General features: G+C 43.7%; 1 protein-coding gene across 1 annotated transcript in view; it reads left to right on the top strand.

The window, feature by feature from the left end:
* Positions 1–26,047, top strand: part of NGDN (neuroguidin) — a 53,802-nt gene that overhangs the window by 7,388 nt on the left and 20,367 nt on the right. The window contains exons 4-7 of the mRNA XM_068122878.2: positions 6,881–7,018; positions 7,227–7,311; positions 21,597–21,649; positions 21,799–21,943. Coding sequence (XP_067978979.1) covers positions 6,881–7,018; positions 7,227–7,311; positions 21,597–21,649; positions 21,799–21,943 — 421 coding nt within the window. The remainder of the gene's footprint in view (positions 1–6,880; positions 7,019–7,226; positions 7,312–21,596; positions 21,650–21,798; positions 21,944–26,047) is intronic.

Genomic DNA, 26,047 nt, shown 5'->3' with positions numbered 1-26,047 from the left:
CATTCCTTGGTGGATTTACTGATATGTTTAGGGTCATTGTCATGTTGCAAGGTCCACCTTCGGCTGAGCTTCAACTTTCCGACAGATGGCCTCACATTATCCTCAAGCACCCTCTGGTACAATGAAGAATTCATAGTGGATTCTATGATGGTGAACTGCCCAGGCCCTGATACAGCAATGCTGCCCCAAACCATAATATTTCCACCACCATGCTTTACAGTTGGTATCAGGTTCTTGTGGTCAAATGCTGTCTTTGGTTTTCGCCAAACATGTCTTCTGGTACCGTGGCCAAATAGCTCTACCTTTGACTCATCTGTCCAGAGCACATTGTTCCAGAAGTGCTGGTCTTTGCCTAGGTGTTCATTGGCAAACTTTCGTCTTTCCCTGATGTTCTTTCTGGACAGCAAAGGTTTCCTCCTGGCACACCTCCCATGTAGATCAAATTTGTGCAGCCTCTTTCTAATGGTAGGCTCGTGCACTTTGACATCAACAGTGGCAAGAGCTACCTGTAGGTCCCGTGATGACATTCTGGGGTTCTTCTTTCAGCATCTTGCAGTCTGCTCTCGGGCTGAACTTGCTGGGGCGGCCTGGCCTGAACAAGTTGGCAGTTGTTTGGAATCTTCTCCACTTGTAGATGCTCTTCCGGACAGTCGAATGATTGATTTCAAATAGTTTGGAGATCTTTTTAAATCTCTTCCCAGACTCGTAGGCATCCATAACCTTCTTTCTAAAGGCCTCAGAAAGCTCTTTTGATCTAGGCATGGTGATGCCGCACACTTCAACAACAAAGAGCAAACCAAACTAAAGGTCTGAGGTTTAAATAAGACAGGTTCCTCCAAGATCCTCTCTAACGATGTTCTAATCATTTGCAACTGAGCTGGTGCACCTGATTCTAATTTTAGGTATTTGAAGTAGTGATAAATGTAGGGGTGTACTTACTTTTTCCACATGCGAAATTTGCATTTATGTTTATTTAACTTATACAATGGACTACAAAATGTAAATGTTTCATGATATTTGTTATATTATATCACCTTTATCTGTCAATATTGTTGAAATGAAGATTAAATAGCTGTATGTTGAAATATGTTGAAAAAGTCAAAACTTTACATGGGGTGTACTTACTTTTTCACGTGACTGTATTTCGTAATTAACCTTACCTCACCTTACGTCATTATATGGCAAAACACAACCCGAGCAAAAAGTTGTGGGATACCTCTCTCCAGCTGTGGGAATTGCCTAAACGTGTGTATGGTTTGTATCATGATAAGCAATGACTTGCTTAACGATCCCATCTTAACACCACATACCCTATCTTTAAATTCAGGTAATTGTGGAAGTACACTGGTGTCTATTAATGTCTTTGGCCTACATATACTTTCTGTTTAAACTCCAATTTGAGTCTTGATCTGAGGATAGACTGAAAGCAGGATGGCAAACCTGACGTGCACGCATCACTTATTGTAGCATTTTGACATATTCGTGTAACCCTCTTCTTCTTCTTCATTTAACTCTCTTCCTAAACTCCCAAATTCCAGGTGCACTGCTCACCTCCTCATTTGTTCCTATTTTCTCTTGTCTGTGGAATCAACTTATCTCGTATGTAAGCTAGTAGTAAGTGTCCACAACCATCTTGACCATGTTGTGGAGCATCGGCCAAGACCCTTGTGCCAACGAGATAAAAAAGGACTCTCGCTCCGGTCAACACAAAGTTCAGGATAATATTTTAGTGCTCATTATCTTCAATTTTTTTTTTTGCCATGCAGGCAGCAATTGTGCCACACCACTTGCACAACGCGTATGATAGAGATTAGAGACACAGCGTGTGCTAACAAACTGGAGAGGAAGGCATGACGAGTGCACACCCGCAGGAAGGGAAGGGGTGATGCGTGCACAGATCAGGAAACACTAATGTGCAAGAAGAGGGTTGGGTTGCAGACTGTGGGGTTAATGGTGATATAAAAGAACACGTAAGGATTGAGGATGACCAGAGATGATGGTGCACTGCCAACTTGAGCGATTGGAGAGTCTCAAGATGTCAGTTTGACAACTGCTAGAAAAGAGGAACAAAAAAGTCGAGATTTCTTGGGCAGACCATATTTCCAAGATGGTGTCCAAAGACAGCCGCCGACTGGGCATCCTTTGTCATAAAAGGTCTTCCTTGGCCAATCTGAATCTTTGACAACCTACAAGGCCTTCATTTGAAGCTTGGAATACTGCTCTCCTCTTTGGGCTGCACCCTCGCTTCACACCTTGCCCTTCTTGATGCCGTGGTAAGCAAGGCCCTCAAAATCATTGGTATCTCCCTCAACAAAGCTGAGTTTCTAGGCCTTTTACTTTCGCAGTGCAGTCACAGATGACTTTCGCAGTCATCGTAGCCTTTCTGCATTCTACCACCTCTCTTTTGGGTCTTGCACCCTCTGCCCTTCCTTGGCTCTATCCGTCCCAGCTTTCTGCAAGGCGCATGTAGTCTGCCAGTAACCCTCTTCTTCTTAGACTCCCAGAATTCAATCGCACTGCTCACCTACTCATTTGTTCCTCTTTTCTCTCGCCTCTGGAAGCAACTTATCTATCCAGTCTGTCCAATCCCATATTTCTCTCCAGGGCTTCAAGCCATCTGTTCACCACTACCTCAGGTCATCCCCCCCATCCATAGTCAAGATGTCTTCTACCCCACATGACCCCATTCCCAAGCACTCTTTTTTCTTCAGATTATTGTACACCGCACTTTTCCTATGCCATCTCCAGGCACTGGATAACGTCACTGCCGGGCACCGAATGGGGCTCGGCAGTGACGCACGCTGAAAGGGAGTACTCAGTTTTCACTCTGGTTTTTTGTTTCCTTGTTTTCTTTCTTGTTTGTTTGTTTGTCCGGGCGATATCTCCTTTGAGCTAGGAAGCTGAAATTTCGGCACAATAATGAGCAAGTACTTTGTCAAAAACGGTATTTTTTGTTTTTTGATTAATCAATTAATTGATGAGTTATTTAATTATTAGCGATTAATTAAGTACTTATTTATTTCCTTTCTCTTCTGGCCATGATCTCAGGCACCTTTTGAGTTAGGAAGATGATGTATGGACATGTCAATGACAGTGATTTGGCTGTAAAATATATTTTTGATTTATTGATTAATCAATTAATAGATTAATTATTTAATTATTCAATCAATGACTAAAAATGCATTTAAAATGCATGTTGATCAATGACTAAAAAAATTTTTTTTTTTAAAGTTACAGATTCTGATGAAATGGTGGTGGGTTACGTGTTCTATTAGCGAATTGATTAAATATTTCATTTCTTTATGATTATTATTTATTTATTTTCATTATTAATTTCTTTATTTTATTTGTCATCTGGGCACTATCTCGGGCACCTTTTGAGCTAGGGAGCTGATATTTGGACATGACAATGACCAAGTGATTTGGCTGTGAAGGGTATTTTTGATTTATTGATTAATTAATTAATCCATTTAATTATTCGATGAATGACTTAATTTGTTTTTTTTAAGTTACAGATTCGGATGAAATGGTGGTGGTTTGTGTATTCTATTAGCCAATTGATTAACTATTTAATTTTTTTATGATTATTATTTATTTATTTTCATTATTAATCATTTATTTATTTTCTTTCTCATTTGGCCAATATCTCAGGCACCTTTTGAGCTGGGAAGCTAATATTTGGACATGACAGTGACCAAGTAATGTGACTATAAAGGATATTTTTGATTTATTGATTAATCATTTAATCGATGAATTATTTATTTATTAATCAATTAATTATTTAATTTTTTTATTAATGACTTATTTAATTAAATTTCTAAAAGATACATCTTCGGATGAAGCACTGGTGGTTTAGTTATGCTATTAGCCAATTGATTAAGAAAATATTTTATGATAATCTTTTATTGATTTTATGATAATATAGCCTGGTGTTGGCTTAGCAGTTAGCGTGCCGGCTTGGGATCCTAGGACCCTGGGTTCGAATCACGGTCGATCGCTGAATTAACGCCAGGGGGGTTGACTCAGCCTATCATCCTTCCGAGGTCGGCAAATTGAGTACCAGCTTGCTGGGATGAATGATCCCGGTGTGTACCCCGGTTTAGAATAGGTACACCGTATCCCTGCGCATCGTAAGAGACGACTAAGGGTTGGCGTCAGGAAGGGCATCCGGCCATAAAAACATTTGCCTCAAACAGGGTACCATGATTGTCATGGGGCCCGCAAGGCCAACCCCCGCTCTAGCGGGGAAAATGGCCTTAAAACGATCATTCATTCATTCATTCAATCTTTTATTGATTTTAATTATGCACTTAATCGATCAATTATTGTGCACCTCTCCCTCCAAATGCAATCTCTATGAGCTGCACCGCGGTATTGCCGGGCGCCGGAGGCGCGCTGTAGGATATTTAATTATTTGGCATGGGGGCGGTGTACTTTGAATGTATCTGTACTTGTTGGGGTTTTTTTTTCCCACCTCGCCCGCACCTCTTTTCGTTTCTTAGTTGTCGGTTGGTTTGTTCCTTTTCTGTTTCATTCCCATTTTCCCTTTCCTATTCATGCTGTTTTTCATTCAGCTTGCATGCAATTTGTTCATCTCCATGTTTCCTCCTCCTCCCCATCCCCTTCATCTCGCTTCTACTCTGCTGTTGTTGTTTCTCTTTTTCCAACATGTCCCTTCCATTCTGGCGCAGCTCTTCCATGAGCCTCGACCATGTATACAACAAAATAGATATGCAGTCAGCCTGAATTGTGAGCTTAATGGGTTAGTTTAATTACTTTAATTAATTGATTAGTTTAATTAATTAGTTTAATTACTGGAAAAACCAATGCATCTTGGATTCAAATTAAAAGGTTATTGCATTAAAGTGCTACTTCACAGGACAGTCAGCAGGTGAGGAAGTGTATACTTTCAGGGTGGATATGTGCTAGTTGTGAACATGGAAGAATGTATTTGTTTAAGAGGTCAAGTATTGCTCCTGTCATTAAACTTGAGAAGTAACTCTGTAACGTGAGGGGTCGTTGAGATTGCCCTGTCAAACTTTTATGGAAACAAATAGCAATTATCTTGGTGTTGGCTTAATGGTTACGGTGGCTGGCCTGAGATCTTAGGGTTCGAGCCCCTGTCATGCCACTGAAATAACTCCAGGTGGGTCGACTCAGCCTGTCATCCTTCCTTGGTCGGCAAAATAAGTACCTGATGACTGGCAATAGGAGCATTGCATCAGTGGCACAGTCAGTCGCACCTCTAGAAAATGATGCAGCCAAGCAGCAACAGGCAGCATACGAACCACCACCACAAATAGCAATTGTTTAATGGATGCTTAAACATTTTATTTGAATGTTCCTGCCTTTTGTTTTCTGATTAAAACTTGGTTATCCTCTCCTTTTCTCTCTTCCTCTCTTCCTCTCTTCCTCTCTTCCTCTCTCTCTCTTTCTCCCTCTCTCTGTCTTCCTCTCTTCCTCTCTCCCTCTCTCTCCCTCTCTTCCTCTCTTCCTCTCTTCCTCTCTCTCTTTCTCCCTCTCTCTGTCTTCCTCTCTCTCTTTCTCCCTCTCTCTGTCTTCCTCTCTCTCTTTCTCCCTCTCTCTCTCTTCCTCTCTTCCTCTCTTCCTCTCTTCCTCTCTCTCTTTCTTCCGCTCTCTCTTTCTCCCTCTCTCTCTCTCTTCCCTCTCTTCCTCTCTTCCTCTCTTCCTCTCTTCCTCTCTTCCTCTCTCTCTTTCTCCCTCTCTCTGTCTTCTCTCTTTCTCCCTCTCTCTCTCTCTTCCTCTCTTCCTCTCTTTCTCCCCCTCTCTCTCTCTTCCCTCTCTTCCTCTCTTCCTCTCTTCCTCTCTTCCTCTCTTCCTCTCTTCCTCTCTTCCTCTCTTCCTCTCTCTCTTTCTCCCTCTATCTTCTCTCTCTTTCTCCCTCTCTCTCTCTTCCTCTCTTCCTCTCTTCCTCTCTTCCTCTCTCTCTTTCTCCCTCTCTCTCTCTTCCTCTCTCTCTCTCTTCCCTCTCTTCCTCTCTTCCTCTCTTCTCTCTCTCTTTCTCCCTCTATCTTCTCTCTCTTTCTCCCTCTCTCTCTCTTCCTCTCTTCCTCTCTTCCTCTCTTCCTCTCTCTCTTTCTCCCTCTCTCTCTCTTCCTCTCTCTCTTTCTCCCTCTCTCTCTCTTCCTCTCTTCCTCTCTTCCTCTCTTCCACTCTTCCTCTCTTCCTCTCTCTCTTTCTCCCTCTCTCTCTCTCTCTCTTCCTCTCTTCCTCTCTTCCTCTCTTCCTCTCTTCCTCTCTCTCTTTCTCCCTGTCTCTCTTCCTCTCTCTCTCTTCCTCTCTCTCTTCCTCTCTCTCTTCCTCTCTCTCTTCCTCTCTCTTCCTCTCTTCCTCTCTCTCTTTCTCCCTCTCTCTGTCTTCCTCTCTCTCTTCCTCTCTCTCTACCTCTCTCTCTCTTCCTCTCTCTCTTCCTCTCTCTCTTCCTCTCTCTCTCTCTCTTCCTCTCTCTCTTTCTCCCTCTCTCTCTCTCTCTTCCTCTCTTCCTCTCTTCCTCTCTTCCTCTCTCTCTTTCTCCCTCTCTCTGTCTTCCTCTCTCTGTCTTCCTCTCTCTCTTCCTCTCTCTCTTCCTCTCTCTCTTCCTCTCTTCCTCTCTTCCTCTCTCTCTTTCTCCCTCTCTCTGTCTTCCTCTCTCTCTTTCTCCCTCTTCCTCTCTTGCTCTCTTCCTCTCTTCTCTTCCTCTCTTGCTCTCTTCCCCTCTTGCTCTCTTCCTCTCTTGCTCTCTTCCTCTCTTCCTCTCTCTCTTTCTCCCTCTCTCTGTCTTCCTCTCTCTGTCTTCCTCCCTCTCTCTCTCTTCCTCTCTCCCTCTCCCACTCTCTTTCTCATTTTCTGTCTCTTCCTGATTTCTGACATTCCCCTTTAGGGTCTCAGTATCTTGGAGGTGAAGTACCAGTTGCTACTCTTCTACCTGATAGACTTAACCCATGTGATTATGAAAAAGGTTGATGGTCGAAGTTTGTCAGGAGAACCTGCCATTGAGCGTATGGTTGAAGTGAGCACGGTAAGACGACCTCTTTTCATCCTTGCTTATCATAATTTCACTTTCAATTTTTATGAACGTTCCCCCCCCCTACCCCCCCCCCCCCCCCCAATAAATGATATATTTCTTCAGATGCTTTAGAAAACAATTACAATTTATATGATTACAAACATGCTGCATATTCAGCTATATAACCAGGTTGATGTTTCACTGTCTCCATTGGGCAAAGGTTCTTCAAAAGATGCGTCCTCTGGATAAGAAGTTGAAGTACTATGTGGACAAGCTGGTGAAGGCAGCCGTCACTGGAGAGTTGGGTATGTTTGCTTTGCATTCACTGCTCATGTAAATAGTATTTTTGAGGTTACCATCAAAATGAAACTACTGGAATGTTCAGAGGTGTTGGAGTATTACCTGTTTGTAATTAGCTATATTAGAGAAGTATTTTCAATTGTGTGTGACCGATGACAGCAAAATGAGTTGTATCGCCCATTTTCTCAATACTTCGTTGTGACTTCCAGGTGATCAAGTGAGATGTAAGTTTTTCCAGTGACATGAGTTTATTTGGAATACCTGGATATTTGGTGAAGATATGTGGAAAGTAAGTCTTGAGAAATGGCCAATGTAAATTTGTTTTGAGATGACAGAGTATAGATGTCATGCTGTTTCCTTCCCAACCAGTAATTTCGAATTGCTGGATGCAGTAAACATTTTTTTATGCCTCCGCAGCCGAAGGCCGGTGGAATTGTTTTTGGGTTGTCCATTTGGCTGTCTGTCTATGCGCTTGTCCGTCTGTCCGTTATGGGTTTTTTGTTTCCACAATAACTTGTGAACCACTGAAGACATTTAAACTATACTTGGCATAAGTATGGACTGCAATACGTAGATGCACTGATTACATTTTGGGTTCAAAAGATCACAGGTCAAAGGGCATGTGCCCTTTAATTGAAAATCATTTTTTCAACCACACCAACTTGTGAACCACACAAGGAATTTCAACCAAATATGGCACAATTATGGACTGGAATGCAAAGATGAACCGATTAAATTTTGGGTTCAACAGGTCAAAGGTCGAAGATTGTGAGTAATAGGAAAGTGGGGATTCTAAGGCAAATCAAGTTAACATTGATTTCAATTGGGAAAATCAAATAATTATTTTGCTGTAGTTCTCCAAAATAGGATTTTAAAAGGATTAACATTTCTCCCTTGACTAAGACTGACACATTGACACATATTCAGTGGGTCAGAGACTGAATCTCGCTCTGGGCCAAACCCATATCTGCAGCAGTTCTCAAAGTATGAAAATTGAGGTTATAGGGCAAAGGACCCTCTTCACCACTTTCACCAAAATTAGCAGTTTTTGGTTTAAAAAAGGTACTTTTACTGATAATTAACTGTTTTTCTAAGGTACAATTAACGAAGTATGTACAGAAAAACTTCAGTTCTAAAAACATCAAACAAAATCATAAAAAATTACAACTTTCTGAACCAAGAGACAAAACAAAAAATAAATAAAATTCCCAAAAAAATCCGAGAAATGAAATTTTAAAATTTTCTAAAAAAATTTAACGGTGAAGTAGAAATGTATATTCATGGAGCAGCTGAAAAAATAATTTTAAAAGATAAAAAACAACATTTCAGAAACATTCCAACAGATTTTGGAAACGGAAGCATTTTGGGATTTCAGAAACATTTTGGAGTGGAGTGAGAAATTTTATATACAAGCTTCCAAATGCTAAAGAAATCGGAGTTTTTTTTAATTCAGGAGAGGAATGTAGAAAAGGAGTCACGCTAATATTATGAGGCAAGGTAAAATACAGACTTGGCATTTAATATGGAATTTTTTATTTTTTTTTGACTTGGGTTTACTTTCTGAACTCAGTGTATCAATCTGGTGAGTTTCTTTTACCCTTCGGTGATGTCTTTGTTGAAAGAACCATGTCACTGATTGTCTTTCGCAGGAAGAAGTCAATAACAGGATTATATCACAGGTGGCGTGACAAAATGTAAGGACAGGTACATTTGACGATTGGCTTCACAATCGGGTATATAAGGGTTGTTGCATTCTGTATTAGTGGAAAACAACTGCTGCACGTCTACAAAAGTTATTGCCGCTTCCTCTGGAGATGGTCCGTCAACTTGACAATGCTGTTTGTCATAGAGTGGTGGCTTTACGAAATTCTGGCATGAAACCGTGCTATTGCTCGGCAGTATGGCATCACTCAAGGTCAGGTGTCAAAGATCCTGAAACGAAATGCTCAGAGAGGTGTCCCTACTCCAATACCGAGGCCAGGACGTCCACGCAGAACCACAAGGAGAGATGATCGCCAGCTGCACCGGTTAGTCTGCAATGGCCGTACCAAGTCAGCTAATCGGCTTAGGGCTGAGTGGCAGCAACTGACAAATGTGCCTGTATCCAGAAGGCTAGTCAACCAACGACTGGTTCAAGCAGGCTATCGTGCCAGGCGTCCCCTGAGAAAGCCACGCCTGACCAGACAACACAGCCAGCGCCGATTGCAGTGGGCCAGAGAGCACCGTCAATGGCAGCCAGGACACTGGAATCACGTGACCTTCAGTGACGAGTCTAGATTTCTGGTCTATCGTCAAGATGGCCGCGTCCGAGTGCGCAGACAAGTGCATGAAGCCCACAATGAAGATTGTATAGTGCCAAGAGTCCAAGCTGGTTTCGGCTGCTTTTCATGCAGTGGGCAAAACTGACCTGGTTGTTCTGAATGGAGACCTGAACCAGTTCAAGTACAGGGTCATTCTGGAAGAAACATTGCTTCCATTTGCTCGTGCAGCCTTTCGAGGAAACTTTGTCTTCCAAGATGACAATGCACGGCCTCATCGTGCTCGCATGATCCAACACTTTCTTGCTGATCCAACACCGTGGTGTAGAGCATATGGAGTGGCCTGCCATGTCCCCGGATATGAATCCGATAGAGAACTTGTGGGCAGAATTAACACATCAAATCGACAACTTGGACCAGCAGCCGACCTCTGTGCATGAATTGCAGCAGACTATTGTCACTGCATGGCAAGCGATTCCTGTCCAAACCTTGGCAAATCTCGTGAACAGCATGCCTCAATGTGTACGTGCTCTCCTGAATGCTCGTGGGGGTTACACGAAGTACTGAACTGTAATTTTACTGTCCGTAATCCCAGTCATAATTTAGCTTTTGTTTTTGTTGAAAAAAAATTTGGCTAATGTGCAAAATAAAGAGATACTTCTGGAAAACGTACAGAAGTTTAACACAGTACTGTCCGTGAATTGAGTTCGATATCAATTTACATCACTTTCAAGGATCAATTTATTTGCTTCGAAATGTCAAATGTGGTTTTTGTTTCTTTTAAAGGTCACATTAACAAAATCTAGAATAATTTCAATGTAATTCCAATGAACTTTTGGTTCTAAGTCATCTTGAAAAGTAAGTTCACCCCCACAAAAAAATATTCCATATTAAATGCCAAGTCTGTATATAGTGTTATAGGTTATCAAACAAAGTCAGAAAGAATAATAACATCACGAATTGCCGTAACCCTGAATTGTACGATATTCTTGTTTTCCAGTACTTCCGGTTGAGAGTTCGCTCACAGATTTCAGAGCTCCTTAGGCAGAACATGATGCTTTCCCCCTTGTATTTGTATCCCTCCCCCCTGTATTTGTTATCATGAGTTTGTGTGAGGTGTTTTGCATTTGGTATCACCCAAGGTTGCAGTTGTGTTTGGAGCAGATTAGCAGGTAATTATATTAGTTTTATTTGGAGGTGACAGGGTGAGGCCCACTTGATTATCACTCCAACTTAGTTAGACTGTTATGACTATTTGGCAGTATGAGAGCTGAAAATAGCAATTGTTTTAATAAAGCCATAGGCATTTTAGATCAGTTAATGATGAAAATAATTAATAAATGTCAATACAAAGATATTTTAACCCTTCTTTAATCTATAACTATAAATGTCAATCTGTCTGTCTATGGTACGAATACACTCCTACACCTCTGGACGGATTTGGACCAAATTTGTCACAGTGGTAAAAGGTTGTATTGTCCTGGTTTTAGTGGGGTTAGTGGCTCCTTAGAGCACTTGGAAACCTCTGGGGAAAATGATGGGGTATATTTCCTTGCTGTTGCAGTTGATTTGAATAGTGCCACCTTTGAAGTCGACCGCTTCAGGATGGATTGAATTTCCCAGACTGCCTCTCATCTTCTGTGGTTATTGTCGCCACCACAATAGCTAGCTTTTCCATCACTTGGAATGGGTACTTTTGCTCGTGCTATATTAAATATAATGAGAAGCATAATCCTTACCTTTCATTTCACGACGAGTAATTCTACGGCTTCTTTTCCATACCCACTGCAACATAAAAAAACCACCTTTAGAGGCCATTTTTCCCCGCAAAGCGGGGGTTGGCCTTTTTCGGGAACCGTGGTTGTTGTTGTTTTTCGGTCCCCTTTTTGAAGCAATGTTTTACGGCCGGATGCCCTTCCTGACGCCAACCCTTTTTGCCGCCTTTAACGACAAACAGGGAATTACCAGTGAACTGGTACTCAATTAGCCGACCTCGGAAGGATGACAGGCTGAGTCAACCCCCCTGGCGTTAATTCAGCAATCGACCAGGATTCGAACCCAGGATCCTAGGATCCTAAGCCGGCACCCTAGCCACTAGCCCAACATCAGGGATACTAGGGACACCGACAACACCAGGGATACCACTAGCCCAACACCACTGCAACATGACCCAATAAAATAATATGAAGCATCATTATTGTCTAGGAAACTTAAAATAAATACCCTTTTTAATAATACAGGGAAAAAACAAAAAAATGTTTATAAACCTAGGACAAGCCTGTACAAAACAATAACTATCTTCCATTAGGCTTCCAGGCAATATGGCTGCCACACCATTTGATGTCATATTTTGCAAGGAAAATTCGCCATGGGTAGTCGATCATACTTATGAAGTTTTGGATTGATCTGTTGAGCGGTTTGGGAGATATAGATTTTCAAATATTTTTTCCTTAAAACCAAGATGGCCACTATATCATGTGACCGATGATGTCATAATTCAGAAACGTTTTACCTCATGGGCAGTTGATCATATACAGGGTGAGTCAAAAGTAGCGCCGGCGCCCGACTTCTGTTTTTTCGGCTGTCAGATTCTTTCTGGGATGTCCAAATACAGATATATATATATATATATATATATATACAGTCATCCCTCGCTATATCGCGGTTCACTTTTCGCGGCTTCGGTACATCGCGGGTTTTTCTCGCTAGTATATGTAAAATTATATCGCGGATTTTTCGCTATATCGCGGGATTTTGCGGTATAAATGTATTTTTATATACTATTATTTTAAATATTTTTGTGGTAAAATAAGCATTTTCTAGCCTAAAAAATTTAAAAACGTAAAGAAATAAGAAAAATACAGTAATTAAAACATATTACAAGAAATAAAATACTGTACATAGTGTACAGTAGAAGAGTAGACAAAGAGACAAAGAGTCGTGCGTATGGAAAACGCAGATGCGGCAGCTTCCACTTGCGCTAGTTACCCACGTAATGGGTAACTGTAATGCTCTTTCTGGCTGTGCAGTACATTCATCATCATCATCACCTTCATCGTCATCAGTACTGCACAGCTAATTCATCATCATCTTCATCACGCAAGTTGTAGTATTGAAGAGCCGGGGCTCTTGCTTGATACGGACGAAATGACGGGCAAGACACAAACTCGTCCGAGAAGATATTTATTCTCAAAACCAACTCGGGAACACTGAAAAGCCCGTTTATCGGGCTGCATTATAAAGCACAACCAGAAACCGAAAGCCACGCCTCTCAAGCGTGGCGTGCTTCGGTGGTCACGTGATCAACAGGTGTAGCTGATTATACCCGCAAAGCGCGGCACGCTTTAGCGGTCACGTGACCAGCCACTCTCGCGCCGGGGATCCCCGCCGGTGACGTCACCGGCTGGAGCAAGGAGATTCTGATGCTGGTCTTGCTTGGGGGACCCATGGGTAGCTACAGTATCTTCAATGGTGAGTACCCATTAGAATTTTATATGTTGTTAAAATTACATATGTTTAAGAGTGTAAAAAGTGTTTAAGAGTATAGGAAGTGTTTATAAGAGTATGGGAAAGGTTAATAAGAGTGTGGGGAGGGTCATAAAGCTTTAAAATATATATAAATAATAAAATAAAAATATGGTCGCTACTTCGCGGATTTTCGTCTATCGCGGGGGGTTCTGGAACGTAACCCCCGCGATAAACGAGGGATCACTGTATATATATATATATATATATAGAAATCGGGCGCTACTTTTGACTCGCCCTGTATATGCAGTTTTCACATTTATCTGTTCTGCAGTTGTGAAGAAAGAGATGTTTAAATGTTTTGCTTAAATCCAAAATGACCAAAAATACCACTGACTGATGATGTCATAGTTCACAAAAAAAAATTCCCCATGGGAAGGCGTATGAAATTTTGCATTGATCTATTCAGCAGTTCTAGATGAAATATATATATTTTTGCTTAAATTCAAGATGGCAGCCAAACCATGCAATTGATGATGTCATATATAAAAGTATGAATGATCGTTTTAAGGCCACACCCCCCCCCCCCCCCCCCCCCCCATTGGTACCTGATGATATGTTTAATCTTTTGCATTGATCCAATAAGCAGTTCTCTGGAAAAGATTATTTAACGATTTGCTTAAATTCAATGACATTGAATTTGATGATGCCTGATGACATCACCTTTTTCCGCATGGGTATACAATCATACTTGTATTTGTAAAGTTTTAGTATCAATCGGATAAACGGTTTCAGGGAAGGAGTTTAAGGTTTTCGATAAATCCAAGATGGCGGCCAAAAAAGGTCAAAATACAAAAACAAAATTCGTCATGCACTAATTTACGTAGGTATCTACAATCAGTTAACTTTTTGTAGAACTAGCTATAACAATTTCCTCGGAATTGAATGCGCACTACATTTGCTTAGAATAGTAATAAAAATCCTTCCAATAACAATGGGCTTCCAGTCGGAACCTCACTGGAAGCCTAATTAATACAGCTTATCTCAGAATTCTGCGAACTTGAGCCAAGCCACTTATATTTTAAATAATTGTTAGTGGATAACAATTCTCATTTGTTGTTGGTTTTTTTTTTTTCATTTAATTTGGCTACATGGCTTGTTTTTTTACCTCCTTTGCTAAGAAAAGGAAAATAAGAGATAGGATATCACACTGCAAGCATGTTTGCTTGTACACCTGCTTGAAAGGTGACCAGCTTGTATTTAACTAAACAGTATTATGCGAATGATTCAGCAAATTGTGCTTCAAATTAGGCCTGGGCGATAATGGTATATCACGATAATGGACCTCATTATCACGATTATCGCGATAATATGATGATAATATAAACAAGTCAGGAGACGACGATGGTTCACGAACGATTGGTATTCTTCGGTTCGATTTCGAAAATTCGGTTCGATTCCGATAACTTAGAAAATTTGACCTTTGTGACCTTGAAATATCAAAACGAAGGTTACTGACCTTGAAATGAGATAGAAAAGAATGTATAATCAGTTATGAGGTTAGTTAGCTACACAATACCGAAAATTCGGTTCATTTTTTTTTTTTTTTTTTTTTGTATACAAGATCGAGGCTCATGAAAGAGCTAAGATTAATCGCACAAAAAGTCAAACCGACACAAACCAACACATAAAACACAAAATAAGGGGAGCAGGAGACAAGATGGGGAGAGAGGGCGAAGGACACAAACACAACATTTGAGAGCAGCGACATCGAGAGAACTGTGGGAGGGAGAGGGCTTGGGGGGAAGTGGGAGAGGTATAAAACATATGGACACTGCAAGGACTTCCAGGAAAGAAGTTGGAATTTCGAAAAAGTGTATCTGGGGTGAATTAGCGGGGGTAGAAAAGATTAAGGTTTTGGATGGGGGAAGATAAGAGATGGTGGTGAACAGCTGTTTTAAAGACCTGGAGGGAGGAGTGGGATTGAAGGGAGTGGGGGAGTTTGTTCCAGAGGTGGGGAAAAAGGGGAATAAAAGAGTGAAGGTGAGCAGAGAGCCTAGATTTTGGTATTTCAGCCATAAGAGGGTTGCTGGCAGATCTTGTGCGACCTTTAGGAATATTTGGGGGACAGGGCACAGAGAGAGCTGGGGGAGCAAGGCCGGAGAGAAGTCGGTAGAAGACAGAAAGACCACCAACCTGCCTGCGGTGAGTGAGTGAAAGGCCCTCGGAGTTAGCTTCATCGCAGGAGATTCCAATGATTCTGAAAGCTTTGGTTTCAACAGCGTGAAGTCGAGCTAGGTGTGAGGCAGGAGCACCGACCCAGAAGGGGGAACAGTATTCCATTGAGCTGCGGATGAAAGCCTTGTATGTGGTGAGGAGCTCAGGTGTGCCAAGGAAGGACTTCGCACGACGGAGGATGCCCAGTTGGCGACTGGCTTTGGAGGCCAGCTTGGAAATGTAGTTTTCCCAAGAAAGATCATGGCAGATAGTGAGACCCAAAAGCTTGAGCGACAGAACTTCTTGGAGAGGATTGTTGAGAAAGTAGATGGGAGGGTTTTCCAGTCGGTCTTTTTGGAGAGACATCATAAGAGTGTGAGATTTGTCAGGATTGAAAGACATGTTCCACTTCTTTGATCAGTCTGTGATTTTGTCCAGGTCTGCAGAGAATGAGGAGGCTGCAGACTGCCGATCTGAGGGATGAGGAATGGAGCGGCAGAGAGTGGAGTCATCAGCAAAGAGATAGAGAGGATTTTCCAGAGAGTTGGAGGGAGATTTTCCGACATTTCTGGATTTCCGGATTTTCCGACAACTTTGAAAATTTGACCTTTGTGACCTTCAAATGTCAAAGGTCGAAGATTCTGAAATTTGTTGGAAAACTTGTATTTCATGATGTATGTGATAATATAAGATCATGTACGACATTTCACCCCATCAGGAAGCGAACAATGTAATAAAACCATCAAAAATCGACTTTTCTAAATTTCGTGACCTTGACCTTGGGGCGAAAATGAAAAATCGAGCTCAGTGGGGCTAGACACATGACATTGGCCTAACCAAATACCGAAACCCCTGTCAGATTCCACCAAACCCCTCAGAAAGGATGTCGCTTGAACTCGATTACCCCCTAAAAAGACATCTTTTTCGGGCGTGGCTCCGCCCACAATGGGCGCAATACGCCCACTCTTGGCAGGACACAACTAGATCATGATATAAACCTCCCACCCAAGTTTCATCAAGATCGGATGATATCATCGGGTAGTTATGCTGCAGACAGACAGACAGACAGACAGACAGACACACACACACCCGCGACGAATATAGTGGTCACTCTGTTTGATAACTCGTGAACCAAAAATGTAATTAGCACCTTGCCATGTAGCATACAATATCAATCCACATAAGAAGAGACTGAATAACCATAGAGTTACCTGTGTTCATACTCTTTATTTCATAATTCTGTTGCAATTTGTTTAAAGTCAAACCTCATTTTACCTAGATGAAATGGATTTGCTCCGTTTAGCGAGCGACTGGACGAGCAGTTTGCAAAGCGGTTGATACAAAATGTCTGACTTGGCAAGCGATAGCAAGCTACCTGCTTGCTAACGCACCGCGCAGGCCACATGCTAATGGAACGCACCGAGCAGGCCGCATGCTAATGGAATGCACCGAGCAGGCCACATGCTAACGGAACGCACCGAGCAGTCTGCATGCTAACGGAACACATCGAGCAGGCGCATGCAGATAGAGCACACCGAGCAAGCCACATGCAGACGGAACACACCGAGCAAGCCGCATGCAGACGGAATGCACCGAGCAAGCCGCATGCAGACGGAACGCACCGAGCAAGCCGTATGCAGACGGAACGCACCGAGCAAGCCACATGCAGACGGAACGCACCGAGCAAGCCGCATGCAGACGGAACACACCGAGCAAGCCGCATGCAGACGGAATGCACCGAGCAAGCCGCATGCAGACGGAACGCACCGAGCAAGCCGTATGCAGACGGAACGCACCGAGCAAGCCACATGCAGACGGAACGCACCGAGCAAGCCGCATGCAGACGGAACGCACCGAGCAAGCCGCATGCAGATGGAACGCACCGAGCAAGCCGCATGCAGACGGAACGCACCGAGCAAGCCGCATGCAGACGGAACGCACCGAGCAAGCCGCATGCAGACGGAACGCACCGAGCAAGCCGCATGCAGACGGAACGCACCGAGCAAGCCGCATGCAGACGGAACGCACCGAGCAAGCCGCATGCAGACGGAACACACCGAGCGAGCCACTTGCTAATTGGGGCATTTGTGAAGAACATCATACATGACTATCTTCAGGCATTTAAAATAACGTCTTTGATGTGGAACTTCGCGAATAATAAATGCCAAGCAATCCCATGTCGTGACAAAAATGGGATAAACAAGAAATATGTCGTGCATAGCATAATGCTTGCGAAATCCCTAAAATAAGTTGTTGGCCTATACAACAACAACATGCATTTTAAAGGCCATTTTCCCTGCTAGAGCGGGGGTTAGCCTTGCGGTCCCCATGACAATCTTCTCCATTTTGCCCTATTTTCTGCATCTCTCCTTGTTAACCCCCTTGCCCGCATTTCTTCTTCCACCATCTTTAGCCAAGTCTTTCTCGGTCTTCCCCGTCTTCTACTTCCTTCTACATTCATTTCCATCACTCTTCTCAACCAGTCACTTTCATCCTTCCTCAACACATGACCAAACCATCTCAACCTGTTCTTCTTCACAGCATCAATCACAGGCTCTATTCCCATCATCTTTCGCAATTTATCATTTGTCTTCCTCTCTCTCAACGATACTCCGCACATCCGTCGAACCATTCGCATTTCCACCCTTTCCAACCTTCGTTGCTGCTCTACGTTCATTACCCATGTCTCGCTCCCATAAATCATAACACTTCTCACACATGCAGCATACACCTTTCCCTTCAGCTTCAACGACACTCCCCTCATCATCAGCACGCCACTCAATTCCCGAAACTTCTTCCATGCACATCTCACTCGAGCAACCGTTGCCGAGTCTGATCCACCTTCTCCATTCAGCATATCTCCGAGGTAGCAAAATGTTTTCACACCTTCCAGCTTCACGCCATCTCCAAGATCCAACTCAACATTTCCTCCATCTGCAGCTCCCTCTGTGCACACCTTACATTTGAATGTAGCTGCCACACTGGTTAATGACCCTCTCAGACCACTACATTTTTGATGAACCCACTCAGCGCACAGTGTACACTGAATGGAGTTCACTCCGACACCCTTCCTACACACAGCACAGGGCCACTTCCCAGTTCTTTCCACCTCACCACATGCTTTACCACTTGCCATCACCTTCGTCTTTCCGATATTCACCTTCAGACCTTTTGTCTCCATACATTCCTTCCACGTGTTCATCTTTTCCTTCAGTCCATCCATACTTTCCGCAATCAACACCAGATCATCTGCATACAACAACTCCCACGGTAAACCCTCCTTTACGTTCTGAGCCAGCACCTCCATCACAGCTACAAATAGTAGTGGACTTAGTACCGACCCCTGATGCACTCCCACCTTCACCTCAAACTCACCACTGTTCCCGTCCTTCGTCCTTACAGCTGTGCGTGCTCTTTTGTACATTGCCATCACTACTCTGATCAACCATTCCTCCACTCCTAACTTCCTCAATGCCCATGTCAATACTTTGCGTGGAACCCGATCGAATGCTTTCTCCAGATCAACAAACCCAAGAAACAACTTCTTCCTCTTCTCCATGTACTTCTCCTGCAACTGCCTCACAATGAAAAGCGCGTCTGTCGTTCCTCTTCCTGGCATAAATCCAAACTGCATTTCGTCGATCTTCACTTTCTTCCTTATCCTCCTCTCCAACACCCTTTCCAATACCTTCATTCCATGCTCCAATAACTTTATCGCTCGGTACGAGCCACACTCCAGAGGGTCACCTTTCCCCTTGTATAGAGGGACGAGGGTACTCAGTCCCCAATCCACTGGAATGCGGCCTTCTTTCACCACCAGATTACAGATCTCTGTCATTCTCTTCACACCCCAACTTCCTGCTGCCTTCAACATATCTCCCACAACTCCCGTCGGCCCTCCCGCTTTTCTACCCTTCATTGCTTTTATCGCTTCCTCAACTTCCTTCTCAGTTATCTTCTCTGCCGGTCCTAAAACTGGGTTACTCTCTATGTTGCCATCCCATTCATTCTCTGTATTCAACAGCATTTCCATATATCTTTTCCATCTTCCTTTAATTCCATATGGGTCGACAATGATTTGTCCCACTTCATCCTTCAAGCAGCTCACCCCCATCACATCACACCTCTCTTTCGCTATCTGCTTTGCAATCCTGAATACCGCTCTCTGACCCTCTTCCGAATCCAAGCGTTCTCCGAATATTTTCCTACATGCCTCCTGCGCCTTTGCTACCTCTTTCTTTGCAGCCTTCCTGGCTGCCTTATAACTTTCATGCTCTGCTGTTTCTGCTCCCGTACCCTTCGCCTTCTGCCACTCCTTGAACTTCTTCCTCTTCTCGTCAATCGTCTTTCCAACTTCATCATCCCACCACCATGTTTCCGAGTGCCTTGGTGGTCCTTTTGTCCATCCACATACCTCACCAACGGCTCCCAACAGACTAGCTTTCATTGACATCCAACCACTTTCAAGCTCAACCACATCATCCTCGACCCTACTCAGCCTCTCTTTTAATGCCTCCCTTACTGTCACCTCTTTCAACCTCCACACCTTCATTCTCGGTTGGTACTTCACCCGCCGAGCTCTCCTCGCACCTTTCACCCTTACTTTCACCTGACAACCAAGTGGTGCTGTGAAACAGCCTCCTCCCCCGGGATCACCTTTGTGTCTCGGAGGTGCCCCCTATCTCGCCTACGCACCATCAGGTAGTCAACGGTTGTCGTCGACCCACCTGACGTGTATGTAACAAGCTTATTATCCTCTTTCTGGAACTGAGTATTACAAATCAACAAATCAGCTCCATCAGCAAACTCCAAAATCCTTTCACCTTCTCCATTTCTCACACCATATCCGTAACCCCCATGAACTCCTTCAAAACCATCCATACTCCTTCCCACATGTCCATTTAGGTCTCCTCCTACCACAACAACTTCCTCATCTTTCACGTTTTCCATCAGCTTCTCTATCGCACACCAGAACTTGTCCTTCTCTTCATCGCTCCGACCAACCTGCGGAGCATATCCCGAGATGACGTTCACCAAGAGCTTTCCAATCATCATTTTCACCATCATCAACCTATCACTCACTCTAGTCACACTCACCACACTGTCTACAAACTCCTCAGAAAACAGGACACCAACACCATTCACGCCCTCCAGGCACCCTTGCCACACAAACTTGTATTTCTGTCCCTGCCTACCCTTCACCATTCTCACACCACTTCCCTTCCATCTCGTCTCTTGCACACAACATATGTCCACTCTTCTTCTGACCAATACTTCCACCACTTCTCCTGATCTCCCTGTCATTGTCCCTACATTCCATGTCCCAAACCTCAGAAACCGATCTCCACTTCGGGCTGTACCCTGCCCACATGTAGTTGTAATTGTCATGGTTCTCTTTTTGAGGCAATGTTTTTTGTTTTTTTTTATTGGCCTATGATGACCTCAAAAATAATTGGTGGTTCAATTCATTTACCTGGTATGCAAATCCTCTTAAAATTTCTAGTCAATCGGAATAAAATTGAGGATTTTAGAAATGTGGCATATGTTGACCTTTTGGCCTATGTTGACCTAAAATATAATTGGTCATTGAATTCAGTGACCAGACATGCAAATCCTCTTAAAATTTCAAGTCAATCGGATGAAAATTGAGGATTTTAGAAATTTGACAAAGTTGGTGACCTTTGACATGTTGACCTATTGACCTTTTGACCCCCAAAACAATAGGCCTCTTGCTTATGACCAACTCTACCATTTGGTGACGTTTCGTTAAGATCAGTTGAAAATTGTGACCTGTAGGCGACTGACATACAGACAGACTGATATACAGACAAACAGACAGAATAATGCACAAGACCAACCAATATATTTGAAAAATCTTCGATTTTCGCAAGTAATAAATGAAACACACCACACCATCTCATCTTGCCTGCTCCATTTGGTACAATGAGAATGCTGAGGAGAGACGAACTAGATTACCTGCTTGTCCTTGTCCTCAGTGCCAAAACTCCACACACCAAGTTCGCTCATCTTCTCGACCATTGACATGTTGCCTTGAGTGCTTAACATGCGCAGCAGTTATGGCGATAATTAATTTCCATTCTCGTTATCGCGATAACAAATCTAAAGCACGATTATCACCCAGCATTACTTCAAATGCATATGTGTGAAAATGGTGAAGGCCTTGGGCTATTTCTTGCGTTGTTTGGGGGTTGGAATGAAGGGAATATCAAAATTACACTGTCTTGTCGTTGCTTCACCAGATGGCTAGTTGACTTAAAAAGGTGAACAGTTGTTAGAATATGCCAAATGATGTTATATGTAATGGAATTGTCGTGTGCCCCATCTTATAGGTGAGAACCATCCACTGAAGCACAAGCCAAACCCTGATAACCTCGTCAGCAAGGTATTGCAGTTCCTAAAACCCAGGCAGATGTTTTGATGTTTTTTAAAAATTTGTATGGGATGTGTAATCGACACTGAAAGTACTAATAGTACACACAGCATGATTGTGAGTCATTGCATTTTGCACTAATTCTCCCTTGTTTCTTCCAGCTGGAGGCGCCAGAGGGCGCCTTGGGGAATGATGAAAATGATGAGGATGATGAGGCAGAGAAAGGGGTAAAAGCGAGGGAAAAGGACCAGAAGGAGGCCAAAGGCAGGAAATATATTCCTCCAAGGGTTGCTGCCATGCCATACGGTATGTCCCAACACCACCTATGGCTCCCATAATTAATCAATAGTTTGTTATTTACTTGTGAAGAACCCAATTATTGCCGAAGCAAAATTGATACAGCAGTAATTTTGAGGTCGAAAGTGGTTTGCCACATCAGCAGAATTCTCGCATGTTCTCTCATGGCCATCATGGAGGCTGTGTAGGATGGCTTGGCTGTGCTCTGCTTTCCCTGTTCTTGTTTTTCTACTTAGACCTCCCCCCGCCCCTTATTTTCTCACTTGCTGCTTTTTTACCTTTCTTGAGAGGAGAGAGAAAACAGCATAATCGTTTAATGGATGGGGTCGTCGGGTGAGTTTTTGAGGCCGACAGTCTCAACAGACGAGACGAAGAAAGTTCCTGCTCGTCGATGTTTTTGGGAATGCACCAGAACAGACCCCCTTGGAAAAGAACACAATCGGTGAGGATAGCGTGCAGACCCTGGTGAGGAAGCACGAGATCAGTTACTGTGTCGTGCAGACAGCAGACCCCCATGGAGAGGCGAATTATTTGCTCCAACGGCATGTCGACCCCGTGGAGAAGAGAGTGCAATTCCAGCGGCCTGCACATCCCCTTGGAGAGACGAGGGATCTGCTCTGCTGGCCTGCAGACCTCTGTGGGCAGGCAACGGATTAGATCCGGCAGCAAAACCGATGGAGAAGCGCACAATCGGATCTGGTGGTGTGTGGTTTCTGGGAGTGGGAGTGTGAGGGTGGATGGAGGGAGGAAAGGCGAGGAGGGAGGGGGGAGATGAAGTGATGAAGAGTGTGCGATGTTAACAGCTGGCTAAGCTAGTAGATACAGCAGATCAGCTCGGATAGCGCTGCTGATGGCCAGATTGTTTGAAACGGAACAAGATGGTACTAGTTCTGTCAGGCAGACAGCGATTTGGTAGCAAGGTCTGCCTAGGTAGTTGATTTGGTGGAGATTATTCTGAGAAGTAGGTCAGAAATGTTGAGTGTTCAGAAGACCAGATGGAAAGGGTGAGTACTTTGATAAGTGAGTACGTTGATAGAAGGGTGTAAGCTGTTGCACACGGGAGGGGATGGAGGGAGTAATGGAGATGGAATCATCATATGGGAAGAGATCGGCAAAGTTGCTGTCAGAGTGGAAAGATAGGAGGGACAGATAGTTATGGCATGGTTGGTGATATAGAAGCAAATGGTGTGTGTTATGTTGCCAGGAAGAGGAACGACAGACGCGCTTTTTATTGCGAGGCAGTTGCAGGAGAAGTATATGGAGAAGGTTGTTTCTTGGGTTTGTTGATCTGGAGAAAGCAATCGATAGGGTTCCACGTGAAGTAGTGACATGGGCATTGAGGAAGTTAGGAGTGGAGGAATGGTTGATCAGAGTAGTGATGGCAATGTACAAAAGAGCGCGCACAGCTGTTAGGACGAAGGACGGGAACAGTGGTGAGTTTGAGGTGAAGGTGGGAGTGCATCAGGGGTCGGTACTAAGTCCACTACTATTTGTAGCTGTGATTGAGGTGCTGGCTCAGAACGTAAAGGAGGGTTTACCGTGGGAGTTGTTGTATGCAGATGATTTGGTGTTGATTGCAGAAAGTATGGATGGACTGAAGGAGAAGATGAACAAGTGGAAGGAATGTATGGAGACAAAAGTTCTGAAGGTGAATATCGGAAAAACGAAGGTGATGGCAAGTGGTAAAGCATGTGGTAAGGTGGAAAGAACTGGGAAGTGGCCGTGTGCTGTGTGCAGGAAGGGTGTCGGAGTGAATTCCATTCAATGTACAATGTGCGCTGAGTGGGTTCATCAAAAATGTAGTGGTTTGAGAAGATCATTAACCAGTGTGGCAGCTACATTCAAGTGTAAGGTGTGCACAGAGGGAGCTGCAGATGGAGGAAATGTTGAGTTGGATCTTGGAGATGGCGTGAAGCTGGAAGGTGTGAAAACATTTTGTTACCTTGGAGACATGCTGAATGGAGAAGGTGGATCAGACTCGGCAACGGTTGCTCGAGTGAGATGTGCATGGAAGAAGTTTCGGGAACTGAGTGGCGTGCTGACGAGGAGGGGAGTGTCATTGAAGCTGAAGGGAAAGGTGTATGCTGCATGTGTGAGAAGTGTTGTGATTTATGGGAGTGAGACATGGGTAATGAACGTAGAGCAGCAACGAAGGCTGGAAAGGGTGGAAATGCGAATGGTTCGGTGGATGTGTGGAGTATCGTTGAGAGAGAGGAAGACAAATGATGAATTGCGAAAGATGATGGGAATAGAGCCTGTGATGGATGCTGTGAAGAGAAACAGGTTGAGATGGTTTGGTCATGTGTTGAGGAAGGATGAAAGTGACTGGTTGAAAAGAGTGATGGAAATGAATGTAGAAGGAAGTAGAGGACGGGGAAGACCGAGAAAGACTTGGCTAAAGATGGTCGAAGAAGAAATGCGGGCAAGGGGGTTAACAAGGGGAGATGCAGAAAATAGGGCAAAATGGAGAAGATTGTCATGGGGACCGCAAGGCTAACCCCCGCTCTTGCAGGGAAAATGGCCTTAAAATGCCTGTTGTTGTTGTCTGTTGTTGGTGTGTGTTATGTTGATATTTGGGCCACAGACGGGAAGGACTGAGACAGACAAGCAATAGTTCAGGGGCACATTGGAGAGAATGATAGGAATGATTGAGCTGGAGGTGATGCTGTGCATTGTGGGAGATTTCACTAAGCATGTGGGAGTAGCGGAGCCGAGTGAAGAGGAAAGTGTTGGTAAATCTGGATGGGGAATGAGGAATAGAAAGGGTTGAGAGCTGATGGAGCTGTTGTTGAGAAATGGTTTACCCATAGCTGTTTCATTCTTTCAGAAGCGGGACAACCAGAAGATTACTTGCAAGAGTGGACAGCACCAAATGGAACGGGATTTGTTGGTAGTTAGAAAGCAACTATTGTGGAGGATCATGGACTGTAAGGTGGTGGCAGGAGAGAATGTCACCACCCAGCACAAGCCTGCAGTGTTTGCTGTATGCATGCAGTAAAGGAAGGAAGTTAAGAGCGGGGTTTGGAAGATGATAAAGTGGGTCAAGTGCAGGGACAACGTCGCTGTAGAGTACAATGAGAGTGTGAGGGGAAAGTATGAGGAACTTAGCGAAGAAGCTGGAGGTTTGGAGGAGGAGTGGTAGAAGTACAGTGAGGAGTTTAGGGGAATTTGCAAAAGTTTGTGTGGAAGAACATCGGGAAAGGGTACATCATCAAGTAGTAGAAACCAGGCATGATGGATGGAGGAAGTAGCGAAGTTAGGTGGTGAGAAGGAGGTTTGGAAGAGGGTAGATAAGATCAAAGAAAGAGAGGGACAACCAAGATATCTCAAAAAGCTGAGAGAAGCTCTCTCAGCCCACTCCGGTTTATTATGGTGTTGGAGCTGGTAAGCAGAACAAGATATCTCAAGTTGTGGGTGGATTCGGATGAAATTTAGCAGAGATGTAGGCGTATGTGACGAGGACGAAATGATTAGATTTTGGTGAAGATCCGGATTCGGATCTGGCTACTAGAATTTTTCAGTGATTCTTCACCATTGGGAGATAGGGCCAAAAACGATATATAGCAGGATATCTCAAAATGTTGTGGACAGATTTGTGCGAAACTTGGTGGACAGGTTTAGTTGTGTGTGTGACAAGGAAGAATCGATTCTATTTTGATGAAGATCCGGATCCGGCGAGTATAATTTTTTTATTCACGCTGAGACAGTTAGTGGAGAAGAAGTTGGAGGTGCAAGGTGAAATGGCATTGATATTTGTGGATCTTGAGAAGGCTTACGACACTGGCACACTTTCCTGAGAGAATGTTGATGGCAACACTGAGATGAATGGGAGTGCCTGAAGCAGAAGTTTGGTTGGTGGAAGGGATGTACAAAGAATCAAAAGGAAGAGTTTAGGTTGGACTTCGGATGTCAGAGGAGTTCAGCGTGAACATCAGTTTGAGGCAGGAAAGCTCTGTCATCCCACTCCTTTTTATCATGGTGTTGGAGCTGGTAAGCAGGAGCGTAATGAAAAATATTCTGCAGAAGATGTTGTATGCGGATGATCTAGCTGTTGTAGCGGAAACTAAGTACCAAACGTACTTGATGTCTTTTGACCTACACACACGTTTGAAG

This window comes from Myxine glutinosa, chromosome 7 (genome assembly GCF_964187855.1).
Source record: "Myxine glutinosa chromosome 7, kmMyxGlut1.1, whole genome shotgun sequence".
In the NCBI taxonomy this organism is placed as follows: Eukaryota; Metazoa; Chordata; class Myxini; order Myxiniformes; family Myxinidae; genus Myxine; species Myxine glutinosa.
This window is presented reverse-complemented; position numbering and strand designations above follow the sequence as displayed.